At 52.5% G+C, this 25,259-nt stretch overlaps 9 protein-coding genes across 9 annotated transcripts; 5 read left to right on the top strand and 4 right to left on the bottom strand.

The window, feature by feature from the left end:
- Positions 1 to 417: 417 nt before the first annotated feature.
- Positions 418 to 5,588, bottom strand: BROUX77_006552 (uncharacterized protein; the record flags this gene model as incomplete). Its single annotated transcript, XM_073751549.1, has 3 exons — positions 418 to 2,166; positions 2,410 to 4,067; positions 4,145 to 5,588. The coding sequence occupies 3 exons, from the start codon at positions 5,586 to 5,588 to the stop codon at positions 418 to 420; spliced, it is 4,851 nt and encodes a 1,616-aa protein (XP_073603621.1).
- A 214-nt stretch (positions 5,589 to 5,802) lies between these two features.
- On the bottom strand, positions 5,803 to 6,696 carry BROUX77_006551 (uncharacterized protein; the record flags this gene model as incomplete). Its single annotated transcript, XM_073751548.1, has 1 exon — positions 5,803 to 6,696. One exon carries the CDS (start codon positions 6,694 to 6,696, stop codon positions 5,803 to 5,805), a length of 894 nt encoding a protein of 297 aa, XP_073603620.1.
- Positions 6,697 to 7,414: 718 nt separating this feature from the next.
- BROUX77_006550 (uncharacterized protein) lies at positions 7,415 to 8,001 on the top strand (the record flags this gene model as incomplete). The annotated part of the gene is made up of 3 exons (XM_073751547.1): positions 7,415 to 7,438; positions 7,502 to 7,533; positions 7,716 to 8,001. 3 exons carry the CDS (start codon positions 7,415 to 7,417, stop codon positions 7,999 to 8,001), a joined length of 342 nt encoding a protein of 113 aa, XP_073603619.1.
- A 447-nt stretch (positions 8,002 to 8,448) lies between these two features.
- Positions 8,449 to 10,097, bottom strand: BROUX77_006549 (uncharacterized protein; the record flags this gene model as incomplete). The annotated part of the gene is made up of 4 exons (XM_073751546.1): positions 8,449 to 8,899; positions 8,961 to 9,203; positions 9,878 to 9,921; positions 10,017 to 10,097. 4 exons carry the CDS (start codon positions 10,095 to 10,097, stop codon positions 8,449 to 8,451), a joined length of 819 nt encoding a protein of 272 aa, XP_073603618.1.
- A 765-nt stretch (positions 10,098 to 10,862) lies between these two features.
- BROUX77_006548 (uncharacterized protein) lies at positions 10,863 to 13,582 on the top strand (the record flags this gene model as incomplete). The annotated part of the gene is made up of 3 exons (XM_073751545.1): positions 10,863 to 10,964; positions 11,054 to 11,384; positions 11,445 to 13,582. The coding sequence occupies 3 exons, from the start codon at positions 10,863 to 10,865 to the stop codon at positions 13,580 to 13,582; spliced, it is 2,571 nt and encodes an 856-aa protein (XP_073603617.1).
- Positions 13,583 to 16,059: 2,477 nt separating this feature from the next.
- Positions 16,060 to 20,191, top strand: BROUX77_006547 (uncharacterized protein; the record flags this gene model as incomplete). The annotated part of the gene is made up of 3 exons (XM_073751544.1): positions 16,060 to 16,362; positions 16,959 to 17,275; positions 17,455 to 20,191. 3 exons carry the CDS (start codon positions 16,060 to 16,062, stop codon positions 20,189 to 20,191), a joined length of 3,357 nt encoding a protein of 1,118 aa, XP_073603616.1.
- A 486-nt stretch (positions 20,192 to 20,677) lies between these two features.
- On the bottom strand, positions 20,678 to 21,070 carry BROUX77_006546 (uncharacterized protein; the record flags this gene model as incomplete). Its single annotated transcript, XM_073751543.1, has 1 exon — positions 20,678 to 21,070. One exon carries the CDS (start codon positions 21,068 to 21,070, stop codon positions 20,678 to 20,680), a length of 393 nt encoding a protein of 130 aa, XP_073603615.1.
- Positions 21,071 to 21,837: 767 nt separating this feature from the next.
- On the top strand, positions 21,838 to 23,283 carry BROUX77_006545 (uncharacterized protein; the record flags this gene model as incomplete). Its single annotated transcript, XM_073751541.1, has 1 exon — positions 21,838 to 23,283. One exon carries the CDS (start codon positions 21,838 to 21,840, stop codon positions 23,281 to 23,283), a length of 1,446 nt encoding a protein of 481 aa, XP_073603614.1.
- Positions 23,284 to 23,865: 582 nt separating this feature from the next.
- BROUX77_006544 (uncharacterized protein) lies at positions 23,866 to 25,219 on the top strand (the record flags this gene model as incomplete). Its single annotated transcript, XM_073751540.1, has 2 exons — positions 23,866 to 24,021; positions 24,086 to 25,219. The coding sequence occupies 2 exons, from the start codon at positions 23,866 to 23,868 to the stop codon at positions 25,217 to 25,219; spliced, it is 1,290 nt and encodes a 429-aa protein (XP_073603613.1).
- Between the last annotated feature and the right edge of the window lie 40 nt (positions 25,220 to 25,259).

The raw sequence follows: 25,259 nt of genomic DNA, 5'->3' as shown, positions 1-25,259 counted from the left end.
AAAACGGCAATAATCGCTGACTCAAAAATGAAGGAATGGTATCGCGACTGTAACTATCAAACAGACATCGGAAGCTGGACATGTCGTTTCTCGTCAACTATTCAGCATGTGGATGTATAGTTGTGCAAATACTGTGGGCAGGATGCATAAATTATTATTATTATTGCGTTTTACGTCTGTCTGTGGGTCACGTGGACCCGACCCTATTGGATCGTTAGACGTCGAGGCACCCTAGGGTCCTCGAAAATCCCTCCAAGGTGAAGGTCCGGAAAACAAAGGAAAAGTTATGTGGTACAAGAACCCCGGAAGAAGGGGAAAAACCGGTCGGAACTGGGGAGCGGGAGGGGACTCAAGCAGCGCTATCCTGGCTGAGCTTTCTCTCCTACCGTCCACCAAAACATGGCTACAAGCTACAGGCTACGGGCATATATCTACGAAGAATTTTGTTTCTTCAACAAACCTGCGGAAGTCGCGTGCACCTTGTTTCGTGGTCAGGGTGTCGTCGATTGTCATGTGTATGGGCCTCCTGGTGAAGACCTTCGACAGACGTTTGCCTTTCCAACAGAAGAAGAGGTGGAGGGGATCTTTTCGTTTCCCGCATGAGCATGTGGCTTTAAAGTTGGCGTGGTTCATGCGCTCGTGGTATTCTTCGAAGTCCCCGTGGTGGGAACGAGCAGCGAGTAGCCAACCAAGAGTCTTTCTAGGGATTGTCAGCTCGAAGGGGGCCTTCAGTGTCGCCGTGAGCCCGAGGTCCTTGTATGACGTGGGGGCTGAGGTAGCCCACCATTCTGCATACGCAACGCGTAGCCTTTCGCGTGCCACACGGTGAACGTGGGCGATAGAGGGGGTGAGGTTGGGTGGTGGAGTCAGAGACGCGCCTTCCTTTGCCAGAGTGTCAGCCATTTCGTTGCCGGGAATGCCCTTGTGTCCAGGGACCCAGAACGGGAGGACTTGCCCCACTTGCACTCGAGGGTAGCGGTGTCGGTTGGGCCAAGTGCCAGCAAGTGAGTGGAACTCAAGGATGCGGTCTTGGCTGGTGTCTGTCGGTGTGGCCCCGGGGAGGAGGCAGTCATGAGCGGCCTGGTTGTCTAGGACTACTAGGATGTTGTCGGCTAAGTAGGTGCATGGGGTCTGGAGGGCCATCCTCAAGCCGAACAGTGCACCGGCTATCTCAGCGTCATAGACCTCGTGGTTCGTCCCAAGGGAGCCGCGACCGCTTCCGAGCAGATGGCCACCTTGGAAGATGACAAATCCCCAGCCAGTGCGGCCATCCTCAAGCTTGGAGCCATCTGAGTACACCAAGATGTCACGGGTGTCGGCGGCTTTCCGGAGCGGGGAGAAGTCGTAGCCTTCCTTGGTCTTTTTGGTCGGTTGTGCCGTCTTGGGCGGGGGCATCAGTTTGGGTCTTGGCGGTTTGTGCTCGATCAGGGAAAGAGTTCGGCCGAGTCTAGTTTCAGGGCTGGCGTTGGCTCGAGATACCAGCGGGTGAGCAGGGTCCAGGCTTGTCCACCTAGCGGCTAACCTTTGTCGTTTGTTCTCCAGGAGGAGTAAGGCGGGGGCGATTGCGGCCTCGCGATGAAGGGCTGAGGAGGGCGTAGTCTTCCATACTGGCAGCACCGCTCTCATCGCGACCCGGAGCGTGCCCTCTATTCTGTTTGCGAGGTGTTTAGCCCGAGTGGAGACCTGATTGCCTCTGGAGCTCGTCCGGTGGAGGCCTGGCCAGTACGTTTCTGCGCCATACATTGCGGTAGGGATCACGCAAGCAATGACCGCAAGTCGGGCCATGGCAGGAGGGACTCCGCTCTGCGTGTTCGAGATGGATCTCAGAAAGTTGGCTGCTTTGCGCCCCTTGGTGGACCATGTCTCTACGTGCTTGTTGAACGACAGCTTAGAGTCGAGCCAGAAGCCGAGCCATCTCATAGAGCTCTTCGGGGCAGTTGTGGTTCCACCAATAGTTACCGGAGGGTGGGGGTGGAGGCGGGATCGTGTGAAGTGGAGCACCTCAGTCTTGTTTGGTGCGAACTCTACTCCGTTCTCATGAGCCCATTTTCGCATTTTCTCAGCAGCAGACTGAGCCGAGGCTACAGACTCCAGGGGCGACCGGCCGCTGGCGAGAATAGCCACGTCGTCTGCGTAGCTGAATCGGTGTTTGGTGCTGATCAGAGGCTGAAGGAACAGCATGAACAGAATGGGGGATACCGGAGAGCCTTGTGGAACACCGCACGATATGTTTTTCCCTGTCGATCGGATCGAGCCCATCCGTAGCCGGCATTTTCTGTCGGAGATAAAGGAACCCACCCAGCTTGTCAAGTATGAGGGCCAGCCTTGTTCGCGGAGCCGACATTGGAGCCGACCGGGGAGGACTGCGTCGAAAGCACCTTTAACGTCCATGGTCAATAAGGTACTCACCTTGCTCTCCGCCCAATTTCTTTCGATGTCATGGATGACGCAGGCCACCAGGTCAGATGCGCTTCTTTTCGGCAAGGCGCCAAATTGTTGCGGGTGGAGGATTGAGTTTTCGAGGGCTAGGAACGTAATCTTCCTGGCGATGAGCCTCTCGAGGCCTTTGCCGAGGCATGGTAGTAGGGCGATGGGACGCCATGAGCCAGGGAGAGAAGGGTCTTTGTCTGGCTTGGGGATGACCACAATTTCGGCGTGTTTGAAGTGAGCAGGGTGATGCCCCCATCTGAAGCACAGGGAGAATAAGGATGTCACGAAGGCCTCGAGTTCGCCCCAAAGGGCTTTTAGGATGGCCACTGATATGCCGTCACGGCCGGGAGTTGAGTTTTTCGCTCCTATCACTGCTCGGCGGACTTCTGCTTGACTGAATTCGGTATCCATGTCGATCCTGCGGGCAGGGGCCGTGTGATAGCCTCCTGGGTTTAGGTCCCTCGTCAGGTCACCTCGATCGAGGAGTCGACTCGCCAGCAGATCCATCTTCTCCAAGGGGGTCACCACGGTTCTGTCGCCGTCCTGCAAAGGGGGACTTCCAGAGAGGTTGTTGGGCTTGCGCCATCTAGCTATTTTCCACAGGCTGTCGGGGGTAGAGGCGTCTGCGATTCTCTCTTTGTTCAACGATCTCTTAGCGCGGCGTACAGCGTTGCGTAGGTTCTTTTTTGCTTTGATCAGATTGTCGATGTCAAAGGTCGTTGTTTGGATGGCGTCCTTGTAAGCTCGCTCGGCATCCTTGCAGTCTTCGTTCCACCAGGGGGTGCCTCTGCGGGAGGCTCTCTTTCGTCTCTCCATAGTGGCGGCCAAGGCGGCTTCAATGGACCGGTTCAGGCACTCTACGGCCTCGTCTAGTAACGTCGTGGTGGGAGGGGAGTCGGGGTGAGGGAGGTGGGGTAGAGGGAGCGATCTGAATGTACGTCTGAGCTCAGGTATCTTCTCGGCGGCTAATGTATAACCGGGTAGAGGTTCGGGTGGGATAGGCTTGCCAAAAGGGATCCTTGTCCAGATCGTGGAGTGATCGGAAGTAGTGTCAAGAGTGCTAGCTATTTCGGACTCAACATCTGGGATGTTGGAGAGACATAGGTCTAGGGTGTGCCCTCTGGCATGTGTCGGGACGCCGGGAGGGCTGGTTAGAGAGAGACCCACCTCGTCGATCCAGTCGGCAAAGACGCTCGCTCCGTTCGAAATTGGCACTCCGGGTTCCCAGTAGGGGTGGTGGAGATTGAAGTCTCCTGCTATCAGGCATTTCCCAAAGATCGGGTCCAGCCATCTGATCAAGTCAGCGGCCAGGGTCTCTTGGTGGCGATATACATTAACAATTTGGATTTCTCTTCCGCTCCTTTCCAGTTGCAGCCATACACAGTCGCCGGTGCGTGTCGGGCATAGCTGAATCGGGTGTAGACCTTTTTCTTTGCGGATGAAGGTTATAGCCCTGGGTCGGGTTTCAGGGTCAGCGACAGGCAGGAAAGTGTCCCAATTAGGGTGGCATTTGGTACGGACAGCACCATGCCTGTCTTTGAAGGTGTATGGTTCTTGGAGGAGTACGACATCCGCCTTGTTCTTCTCAGCTAAGTGGAGAGCAAGGTCGTGTGCCGGGCCGCCCCTGCCCACGTTCGCTTGAAAAACACGAAGGTGAGGGGGGTGGGAGTCAGTGGTCTCCTGTCCTCGGATCGTCCTGATAGGGTTTCCTAACATGTAGACGAATCGGGGGAGGAGTGGGTTTCGGAATCGGAGTCGGAAGATACTTCCATGACGTCCGACTGTGTCGTTGGGGCGAGGGGTTCCTCGGTTGGAGAGGGGCTTTTCTCGTTGGTGCCGGTCTCCGGGGCTTTCGGGGTAGGCTTTTGGGCGAAGCCAGCGCGGATTTTCTTTATCGCTTCCGCGGGGAGCTGGCGCACAATCCCGTTCCTGACATACGGTCGGACCGGGCAGTCCAAATCCTTGGAGGGATGGGGGCCGTGGCAGTTCACGCATGTGACTGGCCTTGGGCAGGGGCCCACGTGTTGTCGCTGACCGCAGCTGGGGCAGAGCTCCTTTCGGGGGCATCCGTCAGTGCGGTGGAAGCCGAAGCACGCGTCGCACTGCTGGACGCGTTCGTGTTGTCTGGCCTTGATGGCCGGGGCGCTGGAGCCAAAGAGCTTCAGGGAGGTTCGGAGGGGCTTCTCGAGCGAGAAGACAATTGAGGAGGTGGGGGAGGAGTCCTGGTTGTGCTTTGACCAGGCCACGCGCGTGGCGCACACACCGAGCTGGCTCTCGATCTCCTCTTCGATGCGCTGGATGGTTACCAGACTGACCTGGCCGACCAGGTTGCGTGTGTTCTTGGGTACGCGATTAATCACGTAAGTGTGCCACTTGGTGGCTGTGTCGACTGTGCAGCCACTGAAGACCGCGGAGGCTTTGTCCATTTTAGTAAGGGCAGCAGCCATGGTTGTCTGTGAGTCGAAGGACAGAGCAAAGCCGGTGTTGACCTGCTTGACCGTTTTCAGGTCTTCAGCATTCACGCCCAGGTGTCTGACGACAAATTTCTTGGTTTCCGCGGCGCCGGCGTGCCTTTGCGGGGAGTCCGCGGGGAGGCGGAGGAAGATTCGGTGTTTGCTTGTGTCGGGAGCGGCTTGTTTGTCCTTGGCTTTAGTCTTGGTCTTCGTGGCCCGGATGTCGAGGGACTTGCTGTTGTTGTCGTCGGGGACCGCCAGGATCGCGGCATAGGAGGGTGTCGATTTCGGTTTTGGAGCGGCGGGGTGTTCGCCCTCGGGAGACCGCTTCTTGTTTTCTTCCTGTTGAGGTTGAGCGGGAGGCGCCGATTTCTCAGGCGGGCCACTCGGTTTCTTCTTTGCGGGTCCGTTGGTGGGTTTGGCGGGCCGTCCTTTCTCGGGGGCTGCGGGACCGGATTCCGGGGCGCTTTCCTGGCTTGTAGGGGCTAGAGCGGTTTCGCCTTGCCCGACGTACTCCATGGCTTTGGAGTGCAGGATTCGAATCACTTCTTCGGAGAAGGATTCGAAAAGTTCAGTTTCGGCCGTGTTCTCGGCGTCGGGGCGCGAAGTGCGCAACGCGTCTTCGACGCGTGTGGCTACCGACCTCACCGCTTGGATCCGCTGCGTGAGGACGCCCAACGAGGCGTCAACTCCGGGCAGAAGCATGGCGAGGGGTCTTAGCTTGTTCTTTATTGCTTTAAAGGGGTATTGAGAGGTCTGAGGTCACTTTTACCTATATCTTGGTAAGTGTTAACGTCGTTGCAGGATGCATAAAATGCGTAGAGACTTCACGCGACGCGTTGATCCACTTTACGCGCCATCACATGATCATTTTGCTCCCCTTAAACCCTCTATTGTACATAACCCTAAGGCGAGCCACCTAGATTGTCTCGTTGGACAACGACCGCCAGACTCGCCATGCCATCTTCCAGCTTGCTGTCACTTGGAACGGATCAAAGTCAACCTTCTCCAGCATAGCGAGATACTCGCCCGCTGGGACTGCCTCTATAAATACCCCAAAACTTCGTTGGATTGCCTGCCACTCTTGTGACGGGTCCAGAGCCTCATGGGCATGGCCTTCCTCATTGCCATGCTCAAAATCATGGCCGGCGTCTTTCCCTTGCTTGAGATTGCCTAGCATCTCGCGCGCCGTGAGAAAATGATCGTTTGCTCTCGTAGCCACCTCGAATATTGCATCGCGGAACCCATCGGCCTGCGGGCCTAATCTATAAACTTCTTCCTCACGTACTCCATGCGCCGCCAAAACATCCAACGGCAGAAGCAGAACGGGCTCTTTTCGTTTTGCGCCACCTTGGGTCTTTTGCGGCGCTGCAAGAACTGGAACACCCCTGAGCACAGCAACAATGCCGCATGCTTTGCCCGCGTGGCTAGCGAGATGATCTGCGACGGTGCTTTGAACTCCAGCAGCGGCCAACGTAGCGTACATGATACTTGAGTACGTATGTTCGGCATACTCCTCTAGCGCTGCGATGTTGACAAACGGGCGATTGTCCATGTACCGACGACGCATCTTCACCAAACGACTTGTCCAAAACCGGAGGGTCGCTAGGGAAGCGTCGGGATCGCGGTCTCGCAGAGAGTCCAAGGCGTGTCGTAGCAAGACACACACAGGCTCACGGGGCGGCTTGCCGGCAAATGTTTGTTCGATAACATCCTGCCAAAAAACAGCACGGAGAGTGCGCAGCTCGGGTGTGTGTGCAATTTCGGGCAGGCGGACGAGTTCGAGATTGAGAGCACGCAGGGCAAGGTACATGTCCTGGGCCGGACGGGGAATGAAGCGGCGAATGAGGTTTGCATCCCGATCTTGGTGACTGCGAGGAGCGACAGAAATTAGAGTTGAATGTTGGCGATATTATGTAGTGTGTGGGAGGGGGACTGGAAGAGCTGCCCTCCAGACTGACCTTATTCTTGATTCGCAGAACTGCCGCGCCCTCGTTATATCCAGGCTCTCGGTGGAGCTCAGCTTCCGAAGCGCTCCTGCCGGTAGCTGAAGAGTGACCCGGCCGACATGCCTCGACAACCGCAGAGCTCTGGCTGTTTGAAGGAAGCTCATGGACGGTTTTTTTTGCGAGGGAGAATGAAACGCTGCAGGTCGAAATCTGAAGCGGAAAAAAACATGCAAGAACCAAAACCATTGGACCAAGCCAAAAGATGCACTCGCCCAGAGTAAGAGCGCTCGCTCATGGAGCTCTCACTACGTCTCGTCTTCTATTGGCCAATAGCTGACAGACCAACAAGACATTCGGCTTTGTCTGGGGTCAGGGTCTGGGGACAGGGTCTGGTGAGCTCCAGAATAGCGGGGTCACTACTATGCACACACCGGGGTTCACAAAATACCGTCACACAAAGTCACGTGGCAGAAATAGTGGACCCCAGCGACTTTTCCATCCGCATCTTTCTTGCGGTGCGATGCGCCCCGTCCCGACCTCCCAGCCGCGTTCAAGAGACAGACGACCACCCGCGCCGACAAGATGCTTTATGAGATGGTTGGAATTGTAAGGATATACCCTATTTTATTATGGCAAAAGTCTTATTTCTGCATACTAACCATTCCGCAGGTGCGACCCGGCAAGCTTGCCGAGGTCAAAGAGTAAGTTTTCGGCCTCCGCGTCCTCGGTTTGTCACCCACGACACGACCGACCCCGACTCCGACTCCGATCCCAATGCCGGCTGAATCAATACAGCCTAACCCAAATACGCGCGCTTTCTACGAGCCCCTTGCTTTATGGCGTCCATATCGTTAACCACCACTTCTATCAACCCCGCCATTAGAATCGCCCTAGCCGTCGGCCAAATCATTCTCAACGGCGGCGGTGTCGTGCGCTCCGTCGCTAATTGGGGCGTGTACGACCTGCCAAACCCGATTGTGCGTCACCAGATCCAGCACCGCCAGGGCCACTACTTTGTCATGCGCTACGACTCGTCGACGAGCGTGCACGAGGCCATTCGCAACAACATGCACTTGGATCCACGAGTTGTGCGGTCAGGCCATGTAAAACTCGGCGATGGAAAACTGAGCAGCCTCGTCAAATACGGCCCAATCAACTGGAAACAATAGATAGGCCTAAATATGGAGTGTTGGGGGCAATAGCGGCAAAGAGCAGCAATGAAAGAGAACCGCAGAAGAAGAGAAGAGGAAGAATAGAAGGTGTTCAAATAGGGAGGTGTAGCGGCGGAAAAGTGCAAGCGAGGTCTATCTTGTACACCGCCGTACATGTCTTTCGATCTGTATTATATCATGACTGTACTTGTTGTTTTTTATTGTTTTAACTAGTTACCATGTTTCTTTTTGCCTTGATCTTCTTTGCTGCTAGCATATGGCGATGCAAATATGGCGTGTCTCATCCATGTGACGTTTTAGGTTCAAGGATGTATGTACCTACATACATACATACAGATACCTCAACTACTACACCTTGGCAATTAACTTGTTGTTCTTCAGCTTGATTTAAACTTTCCTATGGTATCATTGACGCTCCAGCTACAGCTAAATGGTGTTGGCCATCTAGTCCGATCCTTCATCTTCCTCATAGTCCCCCTTCTTGCGTGGGTCTTCAAACTTCTCATAGAACCACGCAACAAAGTCGTCAATAACACCAGGCCAAGCGCCATCCTCACTCCAAAACGAGAGCGTCTCGTCCTCGACAGCCCTGCGGGCAAATTCCAGCGTCTGGTTCCACATGTCCTTGTTGACGGGTCTTGAGTAGTGCTCCTTGAGATACTCTAGCCACAGGTCAAGCCAGTTGTGCCTAGACGTCTTCCATTCCCAGCCGGGTGCTGTGAAAAGCATGGTCCAGTAAATGGCGGCGTTTTCCAGACTGAGAGACTTTTGATCCGGCTCCTTGCCTACAACAAAGGCGTAGCGGTATACTGTCTTAAAGTATGCGGAATCGCGGGATAGCGCGGCAGTGCAGTCTCTAATACAGGCTGCGTGGGCCTTGTTGTCAACAGGAACACTAGTAACTGTTAGTAGAGGCACTTCCTCATGAATGAGCCAGATACAGGCAGACTACTCACTTTTTTGCCATCCAACCGTCAACAAAGCTCTGGCGTGTGATTTGGCCAATCGAAGGTGCGCGCACAGCTTCCAACGCCACAAACATCTCGGCATTTTCCAGGTTCACGCAGAGAGTTTCAGTCAAGTAATTCATGGAAGATTCAATGCCAATAGAGTCTTTGGGATCAGATTTGCCCCGAAGACTGTCAAAGATCTGGTTTAGAGGTACTTCGACTGAGTACTTGCTGTTGGCGGCCACATAGCTAGTGATGAACAACCCCGTTAGTTACAAGTTTCGGGCTCCAGAAGAGAGCAGAGTCTCGTGACTACAGTGACGTCGGGGTTTAATTCAAAGGCTAAAGCTGAGACCAAGGCCGACGAAGTATAACACCGGCCTTCATCCACATGTGAAGGCATGGCAGCAAAGAGAGGGCAAGGGATGGGGATGGGGGCGAAGAAACCACACAGAAGGCGAGGGTCAGTTGCTGAAACAAAAGAGGGCCAGCCTAGGAGAAGGATACAAGACACAGGACGGCCAAAGAGATTCAATAAATGAAAACCATAATGGCAGTTTTGCGCAGATGGAGCCGGATGATCTCAAGAGACAGCTGCCCCCTTCTACTTCTACCTCTATCTGCACGCACCGCACCGCACTAGCCTATTGCTAACAGGCCACTAGAGCCGTTGGCGAGACTACCAAAGTGGCTGCCGAGTCATTCGTCCATGATATTAATATCACCCGAGGCTACTACACTGGTAGCAGCAATCAAGCACAAGAATCGGGTAGCACTGTCGCCGTGGCTGCGCCACTGTGACTGTGTGGCTTTACGACCCCAGAATCTCGGCAGCCCCTTCGGCCCCACGATGTCACATCCCGGCTTCGTTGGCCAGCGATCACAGGCTATCGCATTCAAGCACAATACAGGAGCAGACTCACGCTTTCATGGCTTCGTTCATGTTGTAGTTCGCCGCTTTTAAAAACTGCAATTTTCCCGTTAATATGACCATGCCAATCAACTCCTTTGCCTGTTTCACCATCCCAGCCTGACCGCCCTATGCATAAGAGACACACATACCCTGGTAGCTGTCCTCTCCGAGTCCCCCGTCATCATCTGGAACTGGCTGGTCATGGACCGCACCGCCGCCGAGGACGGCATGGCGAGAGGATTGTATATATTAAGATAGAAAGACACAAGATCGTGGGACACTGACAGCCCCGTAGCCTGGAATGTGGTGCCGGTCTACGGCGGTGTTGGCTCGGTACAGGGAAACGTGAAAATGACGCTGAAGAGGGAGATTGGCGCCGGCGGAACAGGGCGTTTCGAGATTCGCGACCGGCAAACAAAATAGAATCGGGATATAAACAAGAGAAAATGGCACACGCGCAGTGTCCAAATGTTATTCGAATGTGCAACAGAGACGAAACAAAACTGGCCGTACCCCTCCTAAGCCAAATCAGCTGTGAGGTGACAAGGCTGGAAACTCAGCACAATACAACAGAGTGGGGCCCTGACGTCGTCAGAGTTGCCATTTAGCCACAAGCCGCAGGACAGTACTGCACATGGTAGGCACTGTGCCCTCCAGCGCCTTTATGGACCTCGACCACCGCCAAAGACCGTGCGAGCGTTTTTCAGCGACCGGACCATGCAGCCAACGCGTCTTGCAGCGCGTCAAAAACCACTTTAAAAAAACATGCTAACTATGCGTCGAGTTATCGGAAGCTTGTTTTTTGTCAATATCCGTTGCTATCGTGATGCTTGCTTCTTCGTTCTCGGCCTCACCACCTTCGCCTTTATCCATGCTGCCCAACCTAATCACGGCCAACCATACCGTTCCGAGAGCCTCTTCTGCCCCAATCGCCAACCCATCTACCTCGCGGCTCCTCTCCTCTTTTCCCCTACCTGCTTCCTGCGGCACCGACAATGTCTAATGCCGACGCCAGCAATGATGTCAACGAATCCGACTCGACCAGCCCATTGACTGGTGTCACCATCTGCTGCACAAGTCTGCCAGTCTGTGAAAGAGTGCGCCCCCAGTCTTCTTGCAAGCTCCATGCATCCATCTCCGCCTCCGCCTCTGCCTCCAACCTACCCAGCTAACACGCTATCTGTAGGAAACCATTGCTCTCGCGGTAAAACAGCTTGGTGGCGAACATATATACGACCTGACTCCCGACGTCACCCATCTCCTCGTCGGAAAGTACGACACACCCAAGTACCGCCATGTTGCACGTGCACGCCCGGATGTCAAAGCCATGGATCCTGCCTGGATCAACGCCGTCAGAGATGCGTGGCGTGCCGATCAGTTTGATTTTCCAACTCTGGAGAAGCAGTACCAGCTCCTCCCTCTAGAAACAAATGGAGTCACTATCAATACAGACGATGGCCAGCCAATAGTGACAGAGCGTGGGCAGCTCCGTGTATGCCTGACAGGAATTGAGGACAGTGAGTCTCTCTGCTCCAAGGAGCCTCTTGTACTATACTGACCACCATTCGCTCTTACAGGCCAGGAACGTGTCCGGCTACGCAAGCTCATTGAGAACAACGGCGGCATCTACACAGGTGAACTCACCAAGGCCGCTACGCACTTGATTGTTTCAAAGCCTACTGGGCGCAAGTATGATGCAGCAATATCTTGGGGGCTATACACCGTCTCAGTATCATGGCTCATACAATCCATTGAACGTGGCATGATTCTCGAGGAAAGCTGCTTCAGTCCGCTGCTCCCACCCGAAAAGCAAGGAGTTGGTGCCTATGTCCCACGTGAAAATGTTAAGCGCAAGAGACCTACAGTCGACTCACAAGGCACCGAAACGAAGCTTAGAAAGCTACGTAAAACTGCCAGCATGAAGTTGGGCTCACAACATGCTTCTGTGTGGAACTCTATTCTTGGTGGTATAAAGCCCGCGGATTCTACCAACTCTGCTGCCTCCAAACCTTCAGATGGCTTTACTGAAGAACCCGAACCCCGGGCGGTGCATACCGCCGCGATACCGACTCCCATAGTCCCTGTGGCTCCGCAGCCGACTGTGTTGTCTGATGGCACGTCGATATTTTCGGGCTGCAACTTCTACATCCACGGCTTTGAACAGAAAAAACTTAGGGTAGCTCGCCAGGCGGTATCTAGTAGAGGCGGCACCATCTGTAGCTCTTCAGACGAAGCCCAAGCTCTGCCCTGCAGCAACAAACGCTTTATCCTTGTCCCTCAAAATATGCAATGGAGCAAAATTCAAAATCTCGACGACGGTGCCATGGCCACAATACACATTGTCACTGAATTCTTTGTCGAGAAGTGTCTATTCCATAAAACTCTTCTGGATCCCACACAAAATGTTGTTGGAAGGCCTTTCAAAACCTTTCCAATACCGGACTTTTTAGGCCTACGAATTCACATGTCAGGCTTCACAGGCATTGATTTGCATCATATCAGTAAAACTGTTGAACAGCTTGGCGGTAAAGTCAGCGAGTTTTTCAACACACAATGTTCCCTACTCGTCCTTCGCTCTTTGCAAGGCGCTCGCAAAGAGAAACTTGAGAGCGCTATTGTAAACCGTATCCCCATTGTATCAGCCGAGTGGCTCTGGGCTTGTGTCTCATCTGGCACCAAGGCTTCGTTGACGGAGTTTAAGTTCCACGAGTTGGAGCAGAGAGCCGGCTCACTTCAGCCCCGCAAAAGCCACGATTCTTTGCATAGGAGCAGGTCAGAAACTACCACCAGTAGTGCAGAGTTCGGCAAAAGAATCAGCTCCAAGTCCAGAGAAGCAGATGCTTCCAAAGCCTCTAATCATAAGCCCAGCTTCAAGGCTTTGCCTTCGCGCAGCTTTGATGCGTCAGCATTCATACACGATGACAAGCTGACTCCAGGGCTGGTACTGAAAAAGAGCAACTCGGAATCTGCCCAAAGCCTTTCGAATATAGGAATCAAGCCAACCACTGTGTCTAAGGATACCGCAAAGGCTACAGTGTCTTTTCTTCAAGCTGCTCTTGATAATGAAGCAGAGGAAGAAGAAAACGATGCTGGTTTCGGTATAGAACAGCACTCAGTGCAAGATCAAAATCCCCTTGACAACCAACCAGAAGCTCAAACAGAATTTCTCAAAGCTTCATCCAATTCATTGCCCCAACTAGAAAACCATAATTCTGCATCAGAACCCAAAGCAACGACTGGGATTTCCGCCTCGAATGCCATGCCAAAGGACTCACTCCCGGTTAAAAGCGCAACCACAAAAGCCTCCATTGCGCCCGAGAATTCTACAGATCAAGAACGCAAAGCACTATCTGCTCAGTTACTCAATCTCCTCGATAACCACATTGCGATTTCCAATGAATCCTCAACCGCCACTCGCGAATCGTCAAGTAGCGTACCCAAGAAGCGCGACCGCCGCGTTTTTGGACGTAATTTGAGCACCACGTCATTGGCCTCAATTGGGTCAGTCAACAGCAACCATGAAAGTGAAGCTGAAAAGAATACAGGCAAGTTTGAAACTATTTCTGAGCGCGAAGAACTAGATCGGCCACCGCCCGCGACACAGGTAGAATACAGAGATCCCGAAGCAGCCAAAGTTCGGGCAGCGCTGTTGGATAAGATGAGTGGTCGCACGGTGTCAGAGCCTGTTCGAGGCAGAGGCAAGTTGAAACGCTAGAACGTAGAATATGGTACAACTATTGATTCACCATATGAGCCGGTTAGCAACACTGCGTCACTACCAACGTTGCTATTGAACTTCGTGCGACATTCACAATGATTAGGGTTGTTAGGGTCCAGGAACCAAATCCACTAATTTGTAACGCTTTCATTTTCATTTTCATTTTTTTTGAAACGGAATCGGCGGAAATTACCTGGGCAATATCAGATGGTCAAACCTTAATACTGGTTCATACAACAAGCCCATACGAACTAAAAATGATAAATATAGCAACAAAAGCAGAAATTATTGTCTGCAAGCAACGCTGTTTCAAGCTTTTCCTCTTTGCTCTTCTCAATCAGTCTGATGTTGTATCGGCTTCAGAGAAGCATTAACCTACAAGTCCAAGTGCAAATAGTCACAAAGCATACGTATGAGTGCACGTAGTTAGTTACTATATTGTACCTTCATTGTTGTGCTTAATTTCTAGTTACTTGGGCACCAAAATAGGAAGTCTAGGAAAGGCTGAAAGTCGGTAACTGCCTCCTTGGTATAGGCAACTAGTTTGCTAACCTCCCATCAATCCCATTGTGTGGTGAATACATGCGTTTGCAATTACCATTCTGTCATTGTCCCTTCCATCACGACTGATAAACATCGGCTCAATAACAAGCGCACACAACTCAAAAGTCATCGGCAAAGCAAAACGAAGCCCTAAAGTCTAGTTTCACAAGAAAGAGAGGGCTTGTGTAGTAATTGGATATTTGCTTTTCTTTGACATGCACCTCAAGTCCGCTTCTGGACGGTGCTTCTTGCTCCTCTTCAACGTTTTATGTTCTTTTTTTCCCCTTGGATCATCCTTGCTAATCCCGGTAGGTTTTTTTGCTTCTTTTTGTATTGAAAACCAACAAACTCGCCATCCTCTGTTCTTCAGTGTTCAGCATGACTCCTATCCGAAAACATGCTTGATTTCGCTTGTTGCTTCACCTACGCAATGTGCCAATCCTTGCATAACGAGGAGGCGAGACCTCGTTGGAATTTTAGGCCTCGATTGAGCATGTTCTGCTCGAACGATTTTGGACAAGAGGATAACGCAAGATCGAGAAGAAGAGAGAAACGATAAAAAAAATCACAACAGGAGATCGGCGAGACACATGAATCCCGATACAGCCCCCAAACTTGAATTCTCGGTGCATTTTGACAAAACTCCGTCTCTAGTGGGGATTCCCTCGTCATCAATCTATCAATCCGACGACATTACTTATTGCAGGGTGACATGAGCGGTCTGATGGACTACTCAAAAGTATTACCTGGGGTCAGCGAGACGGCTAGACGTACATAGACACCGGGAATCTTGGTCTTATCTTGACTCTCTTACATAACTATGTATATATAATTAGTTAACTATACAAGTACATACATACACATGTTAGAGGGTTGTCGCCACCAGCCGGCCGGTTTTGGTCTTGTGCCTTCGGCTGCTTTCTACACAACTACATCCTCGTCGTATTTTCCATTCTCCGATTACTCCCTCATTTCTGTCTCATTTCATTTTTTTTTTTTTTTTTCAAAAGTTGATTCACTCTGTCCTTATTATCTAATAACTACATGATACTGTCGGGTCAAGCCTATGGCTGAATCTCGGTTGGTTGTGTAGAAGCATATACAAGCCATTGAATATCTGGATTGGTAAGTGGCATGTGTTAAGCCGAGCTGCTCGGATCTCCTGCTTTTGGAGCTTCTGGAAGCTTTGTCATATCTCATCTCAGTAGTGCTTTCACGGGCCTCTTCTCTCAGTTGTCTCTTTCTCTCCCTGGCAGTTGTTGGCCTGTGTACCAGGTGCCCAGTTTGTTCTTGGTGCTGGGTCTAGGTCAGAGGTCTGGCTGGTTTAGTAATGCCCTCCTAATCTTGCCCTTTACACCCCAGTTTGTCCTCTCATACTCATGCTTTTTTTGCTCGTTCTGTCTTGAGACAAACCGCACTCTACAGTTCATCCGTCTTCTCTGGACACTATTGTCGCCGTCGCTTCAAACCTTGAAATCGTGTATACGTCGGACTGTTAGTTTTTTTTCTTTCTTTTTTTTTGCTGATAAATATTAGTGTGACTTTCACACAACCTCTCGGACGAGAATTTCAGCTGCGACAGGGGCTCCGGATGTCATGGAAAAATGATGGCTAATGGAAAGCTTCCGCTTGCACAGGTGAGGGGTGAGAGTGAAAACACCCCTCAACAGAGTCGCCAACTGCAACCGGGCTACCAACTCCAAACAAACGAGTTGAGTCATAGCCATCATCACCGGAGAGCCCCCGGCTCTATATCCATTTCTCACACACGCCAACCATCGTCCCCTGCAGCAAATTCCACCACCGCTGCCGCGGGATCCTCTCCCGCGTATCCCACAAACCCCGACGCCGCCGTATCATCTCCTCGACCTGCTTCTTCTCGGCGCCGCCCCCGATCCCTCGGGCCAGGAGATTTGTTGTCTCAAGCCCAAATGTCAGCTCGGGGTAATATTGGCGCAAATTCTCTGGCACTCCGATCTGGCGCAAAGGAGCAAGAGCAAGGGCGTCCATCACAGAGCGGTCTTGGGCGCTCCAACACCGTGGTGATGAGTAAATCACATAGCAAAAGCGCCTCTACCGTTACAATTGCAGACGCCGGCGCGGGTGCAGGGAACAAAAATGTTGCGCAAGGCGTTGGTGCTGGTGCTGATGCTAGTACAGGTGTAACTGTAAATGCACCAGCCGCTCTCATTGTAAGGGCTCCGACTAACAGTAGCCTCGATCCACTATCTGAAGTAAGTCGACGACTTTCTCTCTTTTTCTACTGACGTCTCGCTGCCTGTTCCTGATTTTCCTTCCTTTCCCCTCTTGGCACATCATCTTGGCAAACGAGTTGGTCTTTTTTGTTCCTCTGAACTCTGGAAACACTGAAATCGGTTCCTCATCCCTACACCAATCAGACTGCAAGTAACTATACGAGTATAACTGGTTGCAGCTAGCACACATTGTGTAGTTAGTTCCCAGGAGTTAGTACATGCCTCCATGGTCAAGTTGCTCCTCTCGTCGCTACAGCCTAAACTCGGTTTTGTTTCTCTCGTTAATGTGGGAGCAAGCAAACCCAGGGCTTTGAGCCATTAGGCGGCAGAATACTTTCTGTTTATCCCATAGCTACCACCCACACCACCAGCCCAGGGTCACTGGCAAGCTAGGCAGAAACAAAATCAAACTGCCTACAGCCTACAGCCTACCCGAGAAATGGGAGCCAAGAAAACAAGAGTCAAGGAAAAATAAGGGCACCCCTTGCTATGTCCAGATCCAATCGCCATGGCTCTCCTGCATCCATCCCGCCTTTCACTCGAGCTTGATCACTAATGCTATATTGTCTGAATAGCACATCCTACAACGGACTTCAACAAACGACCATTCACACCCGCACCCGCACATACACTCTCAAACTTATTCAAGCTCTACTTCACACTCACGCAATCACCCCATCTCCCACGCCACATCGGCCTCCAGTTCCAAGTCCGTCTCTCGTTCACACGCCAGCCGCCTCAGTCGAAATTCCGTCCGCTCCGAACACCCCAGTCTCGAATTTGCATCCGACCCAGATTCAACAACTCGCTCCCAAGTCTTTGGAGGCGGCAGCATTCCCGCTGCAGCACTGGGGCCAAACGTTGTATTTTCAGAAACGTCGAGAGAGAAAAAGTGAGTGTTCCATCACTTCATGTTCCTCCTTCACTGCTACGGTGATTGTCTTTTTGATGTTTTATTTTACTTTTTGATTCTATTTTGTTCATGCCCACCGCTCTTTCTTTATATTGACAACCCGCTCCATATGTCTGCTTGTTTTTTTAAACTGACGCATTTAAACTTCTTTTCTTTAGACGCTCATCGTCCTTCTTCAACCGCCTTAGCATGATCGGACTTCGCCGTAAAGAAGACTCTGTTGGCGATGGCGAAACATCTGACTCTGGGGATCACCGCCTAGATGGCGCTCGAATTCTTATGTCTCCAGATGCAAGTGGGTTTATCCCCCACCACAAGGAACCTGTCAAGTACCAGCGTATCAAGTCCAACTGCAAACGAAACAAGGAGTTTAGCAACTTATTTCTTGCACAAGAGCTATCGACAGCCCGTGACGCAGCTGCAAACCTTAAAGCTGCTAGAGAACCAAGAGGCTCCAACACCGTCTCTGCAATGAAATCTGGCGCCACGGTTTCGGGTGCTCCAGTAAAACCTGCCCGTCCCGAGTTAACATCGCATGATGGTGCTGTGTGGTGTATGGAGTTCAGTCAAGATGGAAAATATCTTGCTGCAGCTGGACAAGATGGTATCGTGCGTGTGTATGCTGTGTTGGCAAATCCCGACGACCGGGATAACGAAGAAGACACTACTCCGGATCCCTCCAACGGAGAAAGATTACGCGCGCCCGTCTTCATGTCAAAGCCTGCCCGCGAGTTTTCCGGTCACGAGGGCGAAGTATTAGACTTGACCTGGAGCAAAAATGGGTTCTTACTATCTTCATCCATGGACAAGACAGTTCGACTGTGGCATATGGATTTCCCCAACAATTTGTGCGTGTTCCAACATCGCGACTTTGTCACTTCTATTGCCTTTCACCCACGCGATGACCGCTTCTTCCTCGCAGGATCTCTTGATTCCATTTTGAGACTATGGAGCATCCCCGACAAAGCCGTTGCCTTCTCCGCCACCGTCCCAGACATGATCACTGCGGTCGCCTTCTCCCCCGATGGCCAGACATCAATTGCTGGTATGCTTCATGGACTATGCATGTTCTTCGAAACAGAAGGGTTGAATTTACAAAAGGAAATACATGTGCGCTCATCCCGTGGCCGGAACGCCAAGGGTAGCAAAATCACGGGAATTGAGACGTTGGAGACACCAAGCTACCGTGACGGTGAGGTTAAAGTCCTTATTACTTCGAATGACTCTCGAATCCGACAATACAACTTGCGGGATAAGTCGTTAGATATTAAGTTGAAAGGTCACGAGAATGTTTCCAGCCAAATACATTCACGCCTCAGTGACGATGGACAGTTTGTTATTTGCGGCAGCGAAGACAAAAAAGTGTTCATATGGCCTACCAGCTTAAATGACGGTGATGCCAAAGATAAACGCCCCCTCGAGTACTTTGAGGCCCACGATGACATTGTCACCGTTGCCATGTTTGCACCGACCAGCACACGGCGCCTGGTAGGTTCATCTGACGATCCTATCTACGATCTATGCAATCCGCCGCCTATCAGACTCATTAGTAGAGAAGAGGCTTCGGCCAGTCAGACATCGCTATCTCAGGCAACTTCTACAAGAATGATGAAGCCAGAAGAATCCCCGGCCTATATTGCCCGCTCCGCACACAATGATGGAAATATTATTGTTACCAGCGATAAATCTGGTATAATACGAGTGTGGCGCCAAGATTGTGCAGCCGCCAAACGCCGCCACGAGAATCTATCATCACACCGTCTTTCGACATTGACGCGTACTGGAAGTATCATGACCCGCACAAGTTTTGGTAGTAGTACACCCTATTCTCGTCGGGGCTCAATCTCACACCTTGGTTCTGCGGCAGCTGCAGCCGGTGGCGGAGTGGCTACGGCTGGAGATGGATCGGCAGGCAAGTCGCCACAGTTGAATTCGGATATCATCGATTCCTGGAGATACGGCGTTCTAGACAGCCCGGATGCCATTAACTCAACTGCAGCAGCACATGGCGCCGAACCTCCTCGTACACCAACCAACTTGGATCACATGGGCCAAGCGCAGGTTCTTACACCGCCTAGCTCTGAGAAGGCCCAGCAATATGAAAATGCAATTGATGACAGTCCCTCAAGTCAGCAAGGGGGTATACCTACCTCAGAGCTTACCTCATCAGAGCTAGCGTCAACAGACAACATCGATACCAAGGACAAAAGGAATGATCCACAAGAGGGTTTCATTGAATCGTTTTTCAGTCGATGGCGAGGTCGGCAAGGGCCTATCATTTCTTCAGTAGCTGCAGCAGCTATGGCAGCAATTGGAAATGGAAATGCCAAGAACAACGGCACAGAACCCACCAATGCCTCTACTGAGACTGAGGGCGTCTCACATGTTGATGGGCATGATGAAGGCGCTCCTTCAGTCGAGGACACACGCTCGCCGACACCTCCTACACCGACAGTGGGAGTTCAGAGGCCTTCATTTGACGAAGATAACCTTTCCGACACCAACATACCAGGCACAACTCCAACGCTCAGCAACGTGCATTTGCTTTCACCGAAAGCCCGCGCTCGCCGTCGTCATAGTGTTGGTCCCCGGACTTTTACTGATAGTGTTATGGGCGCCAGGACTAGCAAAACTCACGATCTGGTACCGCTGGTGCTTGAACCAAGGCCTCAAAGTGCGCACAGCGGCAGCCCAACTATAGTGCCAGCCATTACCGTTGCCGGTAGCAATACAGCACTTCAACATGACAACGACGAGACAGACGGCAATGAGACACTAGGATCGTCTTGTGCGGGTTGTGGACGCTGTGATTTCTACATGCGTAAAATTGGCGGCAGGCCACGGCTATTATGCAGCGGTTGTGGAATGTTGGTGTCGGAAAATCAGAGGTTTTAGTGAGGGAAATAATCATGGCATTCATTATGTATATACACAGCAACTAGTATAACGACATCATATCACGGCCATGATCTAGGGATTTGTATCTATAGTTTTGGGCGTTTTGGGGATTATTTAGTTATTGTCTTTACATAGTTATCACATATTCACAGTTCATGGCGCATATGTGCCTTGCATATAAAGGAAGGGCTGCAGGAAGAAGTTTGAATACGCATCTCGGCCGCATTCTGGCATTAACTCGTCTATTCATACATGGAAAACCACTGACCCAAATAGTTCCAATTGCGGCAGGAACCAGACTGAGTAGCCGAGCAGCGGAAGCCCAGGTTGGCGATGCAGCAAAGGACCTCACCAAGAATGGCAATTATCATGTACTCTGCGAGTAGTGGTTGCCCTGGAGGATGGCTGAGTTGTGGGCAGATGTGCTTTGTAATAGTTGCGTAGGCGGACCGGTCTATCTAGCTGTGTTGTGGAGGAGTGACTTTACAGCTCGGCAGCAGGCTTGGCAGCAGGCTCGGCAGCAGGCTCGGCAGCAGGCTCGGCGGTGGCCTTGGCGTTGGCCTTCTTGACCAGATCCTGGAGCTGCGAGGGCACAGCGCCCTTCATAGAGTCGGCCGGCGCGCCGTTCTCGAAGACCATGAAGGTGGGGATGCTGCTGACACCGTACTCCTGGGCCAGCTCGCCGACCTCGTCAATGTCGATCTTGGCAAAGGTCAGCTTGTCGGGCATGGCGTTGGCCGATGACAGCGTCTGGAAGAGCGGGGCGATAGCCTTGCACGGCGCGCACCACGGAGCCCAGAAGTCGGCGACGACATACTTGTGGGACTTCAGGAGAGCCTGGAATTCGGCAACGGTGCTGACGGTGCGGAGAGACATGATGAGGGGGCGAGTAATAAGCTGGCGGAGAGAGTAAGGGGAAAAAAAAGAAGAATGTAGGAAGAGCTTGGAAGACGAGAGACGCAGGGCGAAGAGGTCGAGAGAAGTGTGGTGGTTGGTGTGTCAATCGGCACGTGGAAAAGAGAAGAAGAAATTCGCCAGACTAAAAAGGCGAGCGAGATGGCTCGGCTTTACGGTGGGGCAGCAAAGGTGGGGTAGCTCCGGCCGCATACGGCTGTCCAAATTCCACCTTCACTTCTCTAGTTGGTTGTGTCTTACAAATGCACTCCAGACTCGGATTGCTGTAGCTGTCCCTGAAAGACATCTCCTAGCTGCTTAGAAATCCAGCGCGGTATTCTTGATTTAATGGCTGCTCGTACGCCCATCGCCGAACACCGTTGAATGGCGTTATTTGACGCAGGTATAGCATTGACTGGGCTTGGCATGGACCCTTTGGGGTTATAACGCAAGGATGAGAAAGGGTTAATGATCTGACACATGACATCATAGATTACCCGAGGTTTTGCTAGACCTTCAGCGGGGTTGTCTTTGTCGTTTTTCTTATCGTATCTTATCTCGTCTCTTATCGCAATATTTTTTTCTGGGGACCTGGAATACAGGTAAAGTGCCCCTCCAATATTTTCGGTGATACTGGCTGCAACTGTCATACAATATCATTGTTTTGTTCTTCTTCTCAGCGTCTGCTGACCCTTTTGCTCTTGTTTTTTTCTTCTCGCCGGTAGATTTGCCCTTTCCACGCCAGAATCATGTCTAAACGCCAAGCTGATGGCGATGATGCCGCCCTGAAGGACCGCCGCCGGCCCGATGCCATGGAGATGGAAGTCGACAACGAGATGGGCGAGTTTGAGGATGAGTTCGAGGATGAGTTTGAAAGCGAAGACGAGGTTATGGAGGCTGGTGTCGATGGCAGGCCCGATGCCGAGCGCGAAGCCGAAGAAAAGGAGGACGCCATGAACGTTGATCAAAACACCTTCATTGTCGGCCGCACAAAGCTGGAGCCCGGCCAGATTTTGGCTCCCGATCCGAGCACCTACGACATGCTGCACAGCCTGTCGACGCCGTGGCCGTGTTTGTCATTCGATATTGTACCCGACAGTCTTGGCGACAACCGGAGCGTGTACCCTGCCACAATGTACACTGTTGCCGGAACCCAGGCCGACCGGTCGTCGCCCGGCGACAACAGCCTACTAGTCATGAAGCTATCGGGTCTTGGCAAGATGGAGCGGGCTGACGACTCAGACAGCGAAGGCGAGGACGAGGCTGAGGATTCGGATCCTATTCTAGAGAGCAAGGCCATTCCCCTGTCCAGCACTACTAACCGTGTGCGCGTGCACCAGAGCAACGGTCGCACGCTATCGGCTGCCATGACAGAAAGCGCCGAGGTTTACATTCACGATATTACGCGCCACCTATCGGCCTTTGACACTCCTGGAGCCATGGTCAACGCTGAAAGCAACAAGCCGCTGCACACTATCAAGACTCACCGCAGCGAGGGTTATGCCATTGACTGGACGGCTAGCAACAGTGGGACTGAGCCGAAGCTGCTGACGGGAGACAACGACGGCCTCATCTACCTGACCAGCACTGCGGACGCTGGTCGGTTCGTGACACACGAGAAGGCGTTCCGCGGCCACACATCGTCGGTCGAAGACCTGCAGTGGAGTCCGTCAGAGGCGTCGGTTTTTGCCTCTGCGTCGGCCGACGGCACGGTCCGCATCTGGGATATCCGCAGCAAGAGCAAGAAGGCGGCGCTGAGTGTGCAAGTCAGCAACGTCGACGTCAATGTAATTTCGTGGTCGCGCCAGACAACGCATCTTCTGGCCAGCGGTGCTGACGACGGTGCCTGGGCCGTCTGGGATCTGCGCAACTGGAAGGCGTCCGGCGCGGCGCCGGCGCCCATTGCCAGCTTCGACTACCACAAGGAGCAGGTGACTAGTATTGAGTGGCACCCTACCGACGACAGCATTGTGGCCGTGGCTGCTGGCGACTCGACTGTGACGCTGTGGGATCTGGCTGTCGAGCTGGACGACGAGGAGAGCAAGGATACGGCTGGCGTGCAGGATATTCCGCCGCAGCTCCTGTTTGTGCACTACTTGGCTGATGTCAAGGAGGTGCACTGGCACAAGCAGATTCCCGGCACCATTTTGGCGACTGGCGAGCAGTTTAACGCGTTCAAGACCATTAGTGTTTAGGAGGGTCGACAGGGCGAAATGCAGGATGGATGAAGGCTACGACGGCGCATTTTGGACAGGGAAAAGTGACTTGTTTTTTTTGTTTTTTTAGTTAATCATCAGTTGTGATCTTGTTTCATGGAACCGGGAAAAGTGATGTTTTGTCATTGGGTTGATAGTTTTGTCCAGCAATATCAACATCTCACATTTTAACCAGTGATGCTTGGGTAATTACGTCAAGATGATTGGTCCGTACCCACCCTGGGTATGCAACAGGCAATTGCCGACTGCATTTCGGTCACGTCCTGCCGGCGCTAGATAAGTGGGGCAACGCCTTGTGGAAGTAGGCCCCACTTTCATCGACATCAAGTTGCGAACTTGGTTTGGCTTGTTCTTCGTTTTCGACTAGGACTGACGTTTGTGGATTGGATGAATGTCAGACAACAAATATAAAAGCCTGCTTTCCGTCCATTTTGAGCCGCTAGGAAATCATTCCTTTATTCTCTTCCTCGCACCAACCATCCTTCGCTTGCTGGCTGCCAGCCGTTTTCTTCGTCCTAGATATCAGACACCACTATCGCCACGCCCGGACCCGCCGCCACGATGAAAATCATCACAGCCGACGAAGTCAAGAAACAAAAAGCCCAGGATAAGCGGGAAAGCAAAGCGAAACGCGGAGCGGGCCTGCCCAAGCTTGACCCCGAGGAGATTGACGACGGCCAGCGATTCAGTTTGCTGCCTGAAGACACCGAGGACCTTGTGCGTACATGTTGCCCTCGGCTTTCCGTATTCCCACTACTGACCCTATAATTGAACCCATCAGTGGTATCTCTCGGCCATTATTAGACCCAAGGATATCCTCAGGAGCCAGACCACACGCAACGTTGTGACCAAGCCTGGCCGACCGGCCGAACGCATCACGCTCTGGCTTGTTATTGAAGTGATTTCTACCGAGTACCTTGAGTCTGACACCCAGCTGTCCGTCAAGGGCACCATCGTCTCAGAAAACAAGCACGTGAGCCTTGGCCGCCACCACACACTGCACATCAGACCGGGTGCGCCATGCTCGATCTGGAAAGCCCGGCCGGGCTTTGACGCCATGGACATGCGTTTCCTACGGTCTGCCTGCGACGAGGACCGTCCCGAGCACCTGCGCGCTGTCGTGATGCAGGACAACCTCGCGTACGTGTGCATCGTGACGCCAAACCGCGTCATTGTGCGGACGCGCGTCGGGCGCAGCCAGCGCTCGCGCCACACTCTTAGCAGCAAAAAGACGACGCGCATGTTTGAAGCCTTTTTCAGCTCGATTCTCAAGGCTATTTCCACCACATTCCCACAGCTCGAGCAGGAGCCTATCGTCATTGCGTCGCCGTCCTTTGCCGGCGAGGACTTTCGCAAGTACTGCGCCACCGTGGCTCGCGACGACCCTCTGCGCTACCCGGGCCTGGGCGCTGCCTGCCGCAAGATGGTGCTTACTACAGCGCCGTCGGGCACGGTCAACGGCCTGCGCCAGGCTCTTCAGAGCGGCAGTCTTGCTCAGTCCCTCTCGGGCTCTATTTCAACACAGACCAAGCTCCTGGAAGACTACCTTCGCGCCAATGATCTGCGCGCCATATACGGCAACTCGCTTGTGCGAAAGGCTGCCGAGATGGGAGCGCTGTGCAAAGGCGCCACGCTGTTTGTTTCCAACAGCCACTTTTTCGAGGCAGACCAACAGAAGCGCTTTGAAATCAACGACCTAACAGAGTCAGTGCGGCAGATGGGCTGCAACGTGATATTTACGCCGGTGGGCGAGGCCGACGCCATTCGTCTGCTGGGCGGCATTGCAGCTATTGCCTCGTTTCCGCTATATGGGCTGCAGATGGACGATGAGGTGGATGCGGGTGGCGATGGCTATCAACCACCAGCCCCGGGCGAAGGATTCAGAGAGCGTCCCTGGGGAGAATTAGTTGTGTAGATAAATTGGTTGGATCGAGGGCTCTCGTAGCTTACAGAAG

Source organism: Berkeleyomyces rouxiae (genome assembly GCF_048999995.1).
Source record: "Berkeleyomyces rouxiae strain 22BRR77 chromosome Unknown BrBRR77_ptg000008l, whole genome shotgun sequence".
Classification (NCBI taxonomy): domain Eukaryota; kingdom Fungi; phylum Ascomycota; class Sordariomycetes; order Microascales; family Ceratocystidaceae; genus Berkeleyomyces; species Berkeleyomyces rouxiae.
This window is presented reverse-complemented; position numbering and strand designations above follow the sequence as displayed.